At 39.5% G+C, this 13074-nt stretch overlaps 1 protein-coding gene and 1 long non-coding RNA gene across 2 annotated transcripts in view; one reads left to right on the forward strand and one right to left on the reverse strand.

Annotated features, from left to right (window-relative positions):
• Positions 1-13074, reverse strand: part of vps41 (VPS41 subunit of HOPS complex) — a 172730-nt gene that overhangs the window by 95397 nt on the left and 64259 nt on the right. The window contains exon 5 of the mRNA XM_052023137.1: positions 7893-7967. Coding sequence (XP_051879097.1) covers positions 7893-7967 — 75 coding nt within the window. The remainder of the gene's footprint in view (positions 1-7892; positions 7968-13074) is intronic.
• The window catches only part of LOC127574276 (uncharacterized), a 44021-nt gene that overhangs the window by 24329 nt on the left and 6618 nt on the right, over positions 1-13074 (forward strand). The gene's annotated exons all lie outside the window — the stretch shown is intronic.

Below are 13074 nucleotides of genomic sequence, written 5' to 3' on the forward strand. Positions count from 1 at the left end.
AATATGCAGTCCATTTTCTTTACAAATAGTATCCGTACCACAGGCTCCAGGAAAATTGTGAGGAATTTCATTATTAAACGTCTCTACTCCTTCACGTTAGAACACAGAAGTGCGCCACCTAGCCATAATACTGGAGCTGTGTTTTCTCCCACATCCCAGGCTCTGGCTTTTGCCCCTTGCCATTTATCATCAGTTTGTGTCTTTTTGACTTTAAATTCTACACAGTTAACTGGCACCAATTTTAAAACTACTTTAAAAGCCTCACACAAAAAAAAACCTTTATCCAACCATATCAACATTTCAAACAAAATTACTAAAAAAGCTTTACCATCCAGAAAACTCTATTAGCCTGGCATTCTTCCCTAGAAGTCTATACAAATTCATCCTTTTTTATTTAGGAATATTTCTGCTTCTGCTTGGCATGCACCACCTCTCTGACATCATGCCTATACCAACAGGATTTGGACACAAGTACAAGCATGTTGTGCTTACAATCACACAGAGGTTGGATATAATTAAGCCATGCGAGAAGGGTGAAAAAAAGACTAACTTTCTGAAGACATTTGACATGAGCTCATCAATGATCTACACACTCTAAAGGATCAGTTACTGAACGTCGTGCCTTCATTCGAAATGTACTAGGCTGTCAAAACCATTGTACTATTTAACAACTGAAATCAGTCCAGTTAGACAAGGTTTTGGACAAGTGTTTTGCTTTGAAGTATTTGGAAGATTCATCAATTTCTGGACCCATGCTGATCAAAAAGGCTAAAAGACTTCTGAGAAGATGGAGATTACAGGATCCTGCAAATTTTCAGAAAGTTGGTTGTTGCGCTTCAAGCTTCAGCAAAGCACACAGAGGCTTGATATTTCAGGGACAAAAAAAAATCTGCTGATCAAGAGAGCGCTGAAAAAATACTGAGTTTCTTCAGAAGTTAGTGGATGAATATGATTTCTCCCTGAAACAAATCTACAGTGCTGATGAGACTGGTATCACTGTCTTCCAGAATTAACATTAGCACCTGCAAAGAAAACAGCATCTGGCTTTAAGCAAGATTCGGCTTACTGCCCAAGTTAGTGCCAAGGTAGCAGGCACATACAAGATAAAGTTCGTGGTTGTTGGAAAATACAATGAGCCAAGGGCTTTCAAGGAGGGATCTACCAATGGAGTATGAAGAACTTAATGACTGGATTGACAGCAAAATCTTCTGGTATTGGTTCCATTGTGTTTTATGCCAATACACAGAAACATTTGAGGTAAACTAAAAAGCCAGGAGATTCTAAGGTGATTCTTGGTAGAGTCCATGCTTCAGAGTTCAAGCTAGTGTCTGGGAATATTTTCACAGCCTTCCTGTTTTACTAGTGTGTTACCTCTTATACTGCCAACGGATCAAGGAATTCTCTTAAACATGAAAATGCTTTACGGGAAGGATTACATATACGTTGGTGAACTATGAGGTTAGAACTGTAGAATTTCAATCCAAGTACATCATCAAAGATGCAATTTATAATTTAGCATGTATATAGAATTCTGTGAAGTCAAACATTGAGGAGAGCCTGGAGGAAAGTCTTACAGTCCAGTGCGTTTAGGAGTGAAAAGAGTTTTGTATACAAAATATTAAGGGAAATAGATAGAGTAGACAGCCAGCAGCTCTTTCCCAGGGATCCAATGCTCAATACAAGAGGTTATGGCTTTAAAGTAATTGGGGGGGGGGGGGGGGGGGGGGGCGGAGGAGGAAGTTCAAGGGAGATATCAGAGGAAGGTTTTTCATCCAGAGAGTGGTTGGGGCAGTGGTGGAGGCAGGTTCATTGGTCAAATTCAAGAGATTGCTAGACAAGCATATGGAGGAAGTTAAAATGGAGGGATATGTGGGGGGAAGGGTTTAGATAGTTTTTAGGCGAGGTTTAAAGGTCGGCACAACATTGTGGGCCGAAGGGCCTGTATTGTGCTGTACTTTCTATGATTCTCTGACGAAGAAGAGTTTGAAGATTTCAAAGGAAGCAAAGAGATGCCAATTCGTAAAATCCTGGATATCCTCAGGTTTACCAAAACCTGAAACACACTCACTGAACTTGAAAAACAAGCAATGGAAGGATGTGGTTGCAATTGTCAAAGTCATTTCAACTTCAACTGATGATCAAATCTTCCAAAACGTTGTTAATCTTGAGCAAGCCATTGCATCAGGTGAAGATTCTGTAGAAGACTTTGACAACCTGATCAGCCAACAACAGCCTGGGCAGATCTGGAACCAATCATCAAGTTCTACAAGAAGAATTCCAGTTATTCTGCTCAGGAAATGACTAATTATATGTCATTGTAGCAGTTAGCGGTACACTATTACAGCGCCAGCGACCCAGGTTCAATTCCAGCCGCTGTCTGTAAGGAGTTTGTATGTTTTCCCAGTGTCTGTGTGGGTTTCCTCCAGGTGCTCCAGTTTCCTCCCACGTTCCAAAGACGTACGGGTTAGGAAGTTGTAGGCATGCTATGTTGGCGCTGGAAGCATGGCGACACTTGCAGGCTGCCCCCAGAACACTCTACACAAAAGATGCATTTCGCCACGTGTTTCGATGTACGTGTGACTAATAAAGATATCTTATCTTATCATCCACAGGAGTTTTTTTGAAGAAAAAGCAGCTTAATATTAGGCAATCAGACATTCAAAAATTGGGGCAAAATGATTCTACTGCATATGTGATACCTTCAGGCTCTGCAGCCTCACCAACATCATCAACAGCTGGTATTGCAGATTCTCTTTCTGAGACAGAAATGTTCAAACAATATATTACAGTATACTGTAATATCTGTAAAAATATATAATACTGATAGGTTAGTGACAAGTGAAAAGTAAGTGTACAGTGTAATTTTAAGTTATTGTGTACAATATAGTGCATTTGTACTACGCTGTGTAATGCTTCACTACTGCATGACAATAAATGGATTACAACTCATTGCTGAGTACCTTAGAAGACTGTATTTCATTTCCTTCTTCTATAACTTTTATAGTATTATTTAAAAACGTTTAACTCTTTACAAACACTCCCCCCCCCCACCCAATTCCCATGGATGCTAAATGAAGCTTTTGCTGTACATCATCCATCCACTAATTTTACTTACTTTCATGTGACCTGATCTACCTGATTACTCCATATGGATTTTGCACCCCTTAAAGAAGTGTTGATACCAATCATGAAAGGTTAAACTTTATCCTCAATACGGATATAAAGCCGGCTGTTTTGGATATTACAGGTTAATTTTTCATTTTTATTTTGAATGTTTAGCTCTTGCTTTCTTCTGCATTTCAAGTAAAATACAGATTTGCAATGGAGCTCCTGTCCCCTTTAACCAGAATCTTATCATTTGACTTGCATTTTGTTTTAAGTATATATTAAATGGTCTGGGAATTCTGTGGACACAAAACAAGAGTAATTTAGTGGTGATGGTACTGACTTAACACTGAGATATCTTAAGTTCAATCCTGCTGTGGTAACTTCTGAAAATGAATTCAATAAATCTGATAATTTGTAAGGCATCAGTAAAAAGAATAGAACTATCAACAAATCTCAATGGGGGCGGGAAACTACAATGTCTCTACATGATTTAGCTAAGGATTTATTCCAACCTTACACCATGTTTTATACACCCAGGGCAACTCAGGACAAGCAATAAACATGGTTACACAGTGCTGCATGCATCCTAAAAACAAATAAGTTAATTCCTGGTGTCAAAAGCATTGTATATCTCTGTGTTCTCAAAATTCCTAAGTCAGTATGAAATAGACCCTGCAGTTGTAACGGCATTATTTGTTAATAACAATATAGAGAATTAATTTATGGTAACTGCATTTTCCTGACCCTACAAAATAATCTATCATAATTCACTTCTAAGGGGGAACTGTTCTTCAACATATTTGGATAGGAAAATAAAATCTTTGTATTCTTCCTTCATGTTGTACACTCGATTACTCATTGTTCTCAAGTCAAATAAATTCCAAACACTTCCTCATTCTTCGCCTCATTATAGGAAGGATGTGGAGGCGTTGGAAAGGGTGCAGAGGAGATTTACCAGGATGCTGCCTGGATTGGAGAGTATGGATTATGGGGAGATTAAAGGAGCTAGGGCTGTTCTCATTGGAGAGAAGGAGGATGAAGGGAGACATGATAGAGGTATACAAGATATTGAGAGGAATAGGTAGAGTGGACAGCCAGCGCCTCTTTCCCAGGGCGCCAATGCTCAAAGCAAGAGGACATGGCTTTAAGGTATTGGGTGGGAAGTTCAAGGGTGATGTCAGAGGGAGGTTTTTCACCCAGGGAGTGGTTGGTGCATGGAATGCGCTGCCTGGGGTGGTGGTGGAGGCTGATACAATGGACAAGTTCAAGAGATTGTTAGATAAGCATATGGAGGAATTTAAGATAGAGGGATATGTGGGAGGAAGGGGTTAGATAGTCATAGGTGTAGTTTGAAGGGCGGCACAACATGGTGGGCCGAAGGGCCTGTATTGTGCCATATTGTTCTATGATTCATTCTTCCTTTAGTGGGAATCGTGTAGCCTGTGTGAGTTTTCTTTTTATTTCTCTCAAAACAGGGAAAAAGTAGCAGTAGGAATCAAATCAATTGCCAGCCTTTTGGTATCTGAAAAACACATTGCAAGCAACCGTTGTAGCCATCGTAAATAAACATTCTTTACAACTGAAATCAGATGATGCAAATTGCCGAGTTATTTTCAGAGCCTCTGGCTCACGAAAATCAAAGTCTTAGTTTTCCTCTAAGATAATAATCTTGGTCATTGAATTTAGATTTTACCTACAATAAAATGAAATGACATGAAACAATGCAAAGACATTTGTCTTTGGATCCTGTCAACAAAGAGAGGTTTTTCACATTAAGACTGCCTAAGACTTGCTCACTTTCTCTTCCCTCACTCCTGCAATACAATTCGCTGTAAAATAATAAAAATGTAAGGAAGTAAAAGGTCTGAACTTTGTTCAGAAATTGTGTTGAATACATTCATAATATACAGCATTATTTGAATGTACTAACACCATCAATTTTACAAATAGGGATTTTTGTACCTTACCATTGTTAACTTTCACTGAAAATACATGCAAGTTTGCACTCCAGTGGCAGAAATTTTCATCTTTAGGACATAATCAAGGCAGCTACCAGCATATCTTTGGCTTACTGGCACTACTTTAAGACTGCTACCATTGCCTCGATTTTCTCTTCAACTGTAAAGGGTGCCTACCAGCACTGTGGTGGAAAGGTCCAATAAGAACCTCTAACGAAGATGAGATAAGATAAGATCTTTATTAGTCACATGTACATTGTAACACACAGTGAAATACATCTTTTGCGTAGTGATTTTGGGGGGCAGACCGCAAGTGTCGCCACGCTTCCGGCGCCAACATAGCATGCCCAGAACCTCCTAACCTGTACATCTTTGGAATGTGGGTGGAAACCGGAGCACCCGAAGGAAACCCACACAGACACGGGGAGAACGTACAAACTCCTTACAGATAGTGGCCGGATTTGAACCCAGGTCTCTGGCACTGTAAAGCATTATGCTAACCACTATGCTACCGTGCCAAAGTCTAAATTTCCACATCAGGCTTAATGTTTACCAAATGTTTAATCAAGGACACCTACGAGAAATTTTGTCAAAATAATGCATTAAAAGTTAATTCTCAACCTAGTGCCAAGCAACAGAACTCTCTTTTTCAGTTTTTTTTCCCCATTGTTTAATCAAAATCCACCTTGCAATTTGGATGTGTCAATGGCAAAGTCTACTGTTAGACTATAAAACTGAAGCTATCCAGACTGCATAAATATTTGAGGCTTGGTATAGCAACTGCTCTGCCCGTGACCGCAAGAAACTGCAGAGAGTCGTGGACACAGTTCAGCACATCACAGAAACCAGCTTCCCCTCCACGGACTCTGTCTTTACCTCTCACTGCCTCGGTAAAGCAACCAGCATAATCAAAGACCCCACCCACACCGGACATTCTCTCTTCTCCCCTCTCCCATCAGGCAGAAGACACAAAAGCCTGAAAGCATGTCCCACCAGGCTAAAGGACAGCTTCTATTCCACTGTTATAAGACTATTGAACAGTTCCCCAGTACAATAAGATGGACTCTTGACCTCACGGTCAACCTCATTATGACCATGTATCTTATTGTCTACCTGCACTGCACTTTCTCTGTAGCTGTTACACTTTATTCTGTATTGTTTACACTGTACTACCTCAATGTACTGTGTAATGAATTGATCTGTACGAATGGAATGCAAGTTAAGTTTTTCACTGTACCTCGGTACATGTGACAAGAATAAACTAATTTCAATTCCAATTCCAAGTAAAGAATTCTTAAGTTACATTTGGCGATGCATTAGTTTCTGCATTCAGCACTTATGCAAAAGCAATTAAAATATTGTAGATGCTGAAAGTCAAACAAAAAGCAAAGATACTGGAAAACCTGAGGTCAGGCAGCATCCGTAGCAAGAGGAGACATTTTCACATGTGCTTTGCTGGTTATGACAGAAGGTCAAATCCAGAAATATTAATTTGATGCTTTTTCCAAACAAGCTGCCTAGCCTGCTAAGTGTTTCCAGTATTTTCTGAATATATTTCCAATTGTTTTCATGTTTCTCTCCAATCACCATTAGTCTCTCTGACTGTGTCTGAATACCTGGGTTGAATATGAAGATCTTTCTTTGTACCCGTTACCTTCCCACCAATCAGGGACTCAAACAGTCCCTCCAGGTGAGGCAGAGATTGACTTGCACTTCTTCTATTCCAGTGTACTGCATTATAAATGTTACCTCTCTACATTGGAGAAACCGAACGCAGATTAACTGATCACTTTGACGAGCATCTGCAGGAGTGACTGAGCTTCCAGCTGCCTGCCACTTTAATTCACCATCCCACTCTGACCTTTCTGTCATTGGCCTCCTACATTGTTACAATGAGGTCCAACACAAGCTTAAGGAACAAGACCTCATTTCTCGTCTGGGAACGTTGCATGTTTCTGGACTCAATGCTGACTTCTCCAACTTGAGGTAACTCACTCTTTCTTTCTGTCGGTATCTGAATTGTCTATTTCTCCGTCTTCAACTTGGCTCAGTTTTCCTTGTTCTGTTAGTATTGTCTGGACTGCTGGGCATGACAGCAATCCAGACAATACTAACAGAATTCGCTATTAACAACACACGACACAGACATAGAAACATAATGTGGCTCTAACTGCCACTAACTTGTTAAATTATCTGGTCTCACCCGATCAGAGATGTCCCCTTTGCTACTTCCTTTGTTGCTATTCAAAAACTGAGCTGTTTTCTCTCTTTCTCAATTCTGATCAAGGGTTTAGGACCTAAAACGTTACCTGTTACCCTTTCCACAGATGCTGCCTGGCCTGCTGAGTATTTCCAGCATTTTCTATTTTTGTTTCAGGTTTTCAGCAGCTGCACTTTACTGATTTTCATAGTCTCAGTAATAATTTGATTATAAGTAAAATACTGTTTCTTCCTTTCAAATGGTCCCTTAAGAGGGACAGTTAGTTAAATTTTAAACATATCCACAGGTTAATATACTTCTAAATATACACTTGGAAGTGAGAGCACTCCAAGAAATTGGTAAATTGGTTTATTATTGATACTTGTACCAAGGTACAGTGAAAAACTTCTTTTGCATACCATTCATACAGATCAATTCATTACAACAGTGCATTGAAGTGGTACTACAATAAAATAATGAATCCATATAGCTCCTTCTATTTTATTCATTGCTGGATTTAAGGAAAAATGTAGCGGAAAGCAACCATGGAACATGGGAAAACACAGCAAGAGCAGTAAGCAAACATGGGAGAGACAGGAAAAGGCGCAGACTATTGCAACTCTTACCTTGCCATCTTCTGAACAAATCCCAATATATTCTCCACTTTCATCCAGGCTAATCTGATTCACCTTCACAGAACTCTGAAATGCAGCAAGTAAAACAGAACAGGTCACTGATCAACAGATAATGGACACAGTTGCAGTCGTCTCACTGGACAGTCCTCTGGATACATAAGGTATAAAGCTAGGAAAGAAATATGAAAATAGGACAATGGAATGTTTTACACATTAATAAAATTAAAAGATTTGTATTTGAAATATAATTTAACAGTATTCAAAATAAAAATCAGGCAAAAGTAATAGTATGCATTCTAGAAAAATCTCACTTGATAGGTAGAGTTATCCACATTTAAGGAATGTTGGCACACTTTAACACTGAGAGTTCAAATTATTTTTATTTACATTAGGAAATTAGTCCTGAAGGTGCCAGATTGTTATTAAAACCCAAATTGCTCATCATGTCTTTCTGAGTTGGAACTGAACTCATCTAACCAACGTGTGGCTCCAGTCACACACCAATGTCATAGAACCTTAATTTCCCGTTGAAGTGGTCTCACCAAGGTTTAAAACCATGCATTGCTTAGAGGCTAAGTGGACCATATCAAGACAGGATTGGTGGTTGAAGGACAGGTGTAATAACTAGATTGGAAAAGCAGATCAGGAAATAATGTTCTTGTGCCAGATAAGTACTGGCGTGACTTATCAGGGTTGGAGAAACACCATTAAGCTATCAGCTGAGGGATGGAGGGAAAAAATGCCAGAGTTTTCTCAGCTCACCAGTATCCATTTATAAAGTGGGCTGTTAAAAATAGGTGCAATGAGAGGAAGCTTTCTATTGTTAGCTGCAGAATATAAAACAGAGCAGCTAAATAACTTACCCACCCACGTCTTTGGAATGTGGGAGGAAATTTGAGGAGATCTCGTTATGTCACCAAAGACTCTTGCGAATTTGTACAGATGTACGGTGGAGAGCATTCTGACTGGTTGCATCACAGCCTGTTATGGAGGCTCCAATGCACAGGATCGCAAGAGGCTGCAGAGGGTTGTAAACTCAGCCAGCTCCATCACGAGCACAACTCTCCCCGACAATCAAGGACACCTTCAAGAGGCAGTGCCTCAAGGAGGCGGCATCCATCATTAAGGACCCTCACCACCCAGGACATGCCCCCTTCACATTACTACCATTGGGGAGGAGGTACGGGAGCCTGAAGACTCACACTCAACGATTCAGGAAAAGTTTCTTCCCCTCTGCCATCAGATTTCTAAACGGTCCATGAATACTACCTCATTTTCCCTTTTGTTTTGGCATTAATTATTTATTTTGTAATTTATAGTAATTTTATGTCTTTGCTGCCACAAAACAACAAATCACTCAAGGTCAGGATTGAACCCGGGTCTCTGGCACTGTTAAACAGTGGCTCTACCAACTGTGCTACTCTGTCACTCTCACAGCCATTTCAGTTACAAGGAGAGACTGAATAGGCTGGCTTTATTTTCCTTGGAGCTGAGGCTGAATCCAATTGAGATGTACAAAAGGATGAGGGGCATGGGTCGGGTGGATAGTTGGAAACTTTTCCCCATAGCAGAAACATCCAAAGCTACAGTGCATAGGGTTAGGGTAAAGGGTGAGAGGTTTGGAGATCTGAGATGAGAGTAGAGGGAACCCAGCATTCACTGCCTGAGAAGGAAGTGGAGGCAAGCATTTAAGGAGTATCTGGAGAACAACCTGAATCACCAATGTATTAAAGGCTACAGGACGAGTGCTGGCAAAAGGGATGAGTGTAAGTAGGTACTTGATGGTCACCACAGACAGTGGGCTGAAGGGCCTGTTTGTGTTGTATGCCGCGATGACCAATAAGGAACTGCTGAAAGTTGGAGCCTCTTCTTCAGAACGCAAACAAGTGAAATCTGTGGATGTTGTTAATTCATACAAAGTGCATGGCCAGTTTGATGGGAGGAGAAACACTATTTGCACTGACAACAAGTTCCACTTAAAGTTCTGTGATCTTTTGCAATGAATTAAGCCAATTTCAGGTAAAAAGGTTAAAGTTACCTGGGTAACCAAGGAGTGAACTATTACCACCAGCTGAAAAAAAATTGAGCTCGGCAACTTACAAAGCACTTGTCAGACCACAGCTGGAGTACTGTGTGCAGTTCTGGTCACCACACTATGGGAAGGATGTGATTGCGCTGGAGAGAGGGCAGAGGGGATTCACCAGGATGTTGCCTGGATTGGAAAACTTTTGTTATGGGGAGAGTTTGGATAGGCTGGGCTTGTTTTTCCTGGAGCAAAGGAGGCTGAGGGGGGACATGATGAGGTATCCAAGATTATGAGAGGCATAGTCAAAATCTTTTTCCCTTGGTAGAGGGCATGGATTTAAGGTGAGAAGTAAGAGTTTTAAAGGGGATCTGAGGGGTTTTGTTTTACACACAGGGAGTGATAGATATCTGGAACACATCCCCAGAGATGGTGGTGGAATCAAATGCAATCATTACATTGAAGAAGCATATAGACAGACACTTAAATAGGCAAGGCATAGAAGGATATGGTCCTAATGCGGGAAAATGGGATTAGTGTACATGGGCAAATGTCAACATGGATCTGATGGGCTGAAGGGCCTGTTTCTGTGCTGTACAACTCTAGGAGCTCCGTTGCCATTTACAATCAAACTGGATAAAGATGCATTGTCTAATCATACACAAAGGTATGCCACTGGGATGAGGTAGCATGCAAACCTTATCTTGTCTGAATTACAAAGATTTGCCAAGAAATTAAAATGTGGAAAGAACTGTTTAGCTCAATCCAGTTAATCCACAATGAGCAATAGCTAGATCCCTGCTCCCTTATCTCGCTATCACTTTTCTTCAATGACCCAATTTGATTTTTAAATGATGCCTTAGACTCTGCATACATCATCACCTGTGAAAAAGAAATTTCTCCAACCATTTCTATAAATCTCCTACATTTAAATCATTCTTTGGGAACTCATTGCAATATTCTAATAACTGGAAACAATTAGTTTAGATCTCCCATCCAGAACACAAGTGGCAGCCAAGCACTAGATGCTCACAAGGTGTGCAGGTTTGTATTACAGCACAATTTGTAACCTTGCAGCCCAGGATAAGCCCTACTCCATCATCATCAATTCAAGCAACTAATCCCAGTTCAATAAGTGTAGAACAGCAAGCCAGGAGCAGCATGAGGTAAACCTAAAATGAGATGCCAAGCTGGTAAAGCTAGTCAGAGACTTTTTCCCAGGGCAACAATGGCTCACATAAGGGGGCATAATTTTAAGGTGATTGGAGGAAGGTATAAGGGGGATGTCAGGGGTAAGTTTTTTTTTACACAGAGTGGTGGGTGCGTGGAAGGCACTGCCAGCAGAGGTTGTGGGGGCAAATACGTTAGGGACATTTAGGAGACTCTTAGACAAATGAATGATAGAGAAATGGAGGGCTATGTGGGAGGGAAGGGTTAGAGCAGGATAAAATGTCGGCACAACATTGTGGGCTGAAGGGCCTGTACTGTGCTGTAGTGTTTTATGATATCAGTGAGATTTTCCCTGCTCTTCCAATAATGCTATGCTAGCTTATCAGTCTTCCAGTCGATTGAAGACTCCAAAATTATCACTTAATGAACGTTCAACATTAGATGCACCCATTTCGGAGGAAGAAATAAAGAAACCAATTTTTTCAATGAACTTGGGTAAAACACCTGGTCCCGATGGGAACAGTTGAATTTTTAAAATCCTTTTCTGATCTTCTCTCTCCCTGGTTAGGTAAAATTTTTAAAGATGCCCTATTAGTAGGTAAATTACCACAATCTTTTTCTGAAGCAACCATCTCTAATTTTGAACAAGGATAAAGATCCTACTGAATGTGCATCTTACAGACCTATTTCTTTATTGAATGTGGATTCCAAAATTTTTTCCAAAATATTGCCTTCTAAACTAGAAAAGGTACTCCCACAAATTATTTCTGATGACCAGACATGATTTATTAAGAATTGTTATTTGCATTTTAATATTAGGAGGTTAATGAATATTGTATATACCCCTTCATCTACAATCCCAGAATGCGTTATCTCGCTAGATGCCAAGAAGGCATTTGATAGAGTTGAATGGGAATATTTATTTAACACACTTGAGAAATTTTAGTCCAAATTTTATATCTGCAATTAAATTGATTTATCATACACCTATGGCTTCAATACTTACTAATAATCAGAGATCCCCCTTTTTTAGGCTTTTTTGAGGCACTAGGCAGGGTTGCCCTTTGAGTCCTTTATTATTTGACATTGCCTTGGAACCCTTGGCAATTGCCCTTCGGGACTCTTCTAACATATTTGGTATTACTCGTGGAAAGGGGATCCATAAGATATCACTATATGCAGATGACCTGTTGCTCTATATCTCTAACCTGAAGAAATCTATCCCTGCAGCATTATCATTGCTTGCTCAGTTTAGCGTTTTCTCTGGTTATAAATTAAATCTTGATATGAGTGAACATTTTCCATTAAATATGCAAGTCCCAATTTATAGGCAATTACCATTGAGATTAGTGACTGATTATTTTACGTATCTGGGTGTTAAAATTACCAAGAAGCATAAGGACTTATTCAAAGTTAACATCTTACCTTTAATTGATCATGTTAAACAATTGTTTACTAAATGGTCCCCATTGTCTCTAACATTGATTGGTTGAATTAACACAGTTAAGATGAATATTTTACCAAAATTTTTGTATTTACTTCAGGTAGTTCCAACTTTCATTTCGAAATCCTTTTTTGATTCTATTGATTCTAAAATTCTTTCATATATATGGCAGAATAAAAATCCAAGGTTAAGTAACAAATATTTACAAAAATTAAAAAAGGATGGTGGTATGGCTTTGCCTAACTTTAGATTTTATTATTGGGCAATTAATATTAGGTACTTAATTTTCTGGGCACAAGATTTAGATGTCCTCGATGGGTGTATCTTGAGTATGAATCAGTGCAAGGATTTTCATTAGCTTCTATTTTAGGAGCCTCACTCCCTTTTGCACTTACTAAATTGAGTAAACAAATGATTAACCCAATAGTTAAACATACAATACGAATATGGTTTCAATTTCGTAAATTTTTTGGATTGAATAAATTCATTTTATCAAGTCCTATCTAATCTAATTTTTTCTTTCAACCATCTAGAAT

This window comes from Pristis pectinata, chromosome 9 (assembly GCF_009764475.1).
Source record: "Pristis pectinata isolate sPriPec2 chromosome 9, sPriPec2.1.pri, whole genome shotgun sequence".
Lineage (NCBI taxonomy): Eukaryota > Metazoa > Chordata > Chondrichthyes > Rhinopristiformes > Pristidae > Pristis > Pristis pectinata.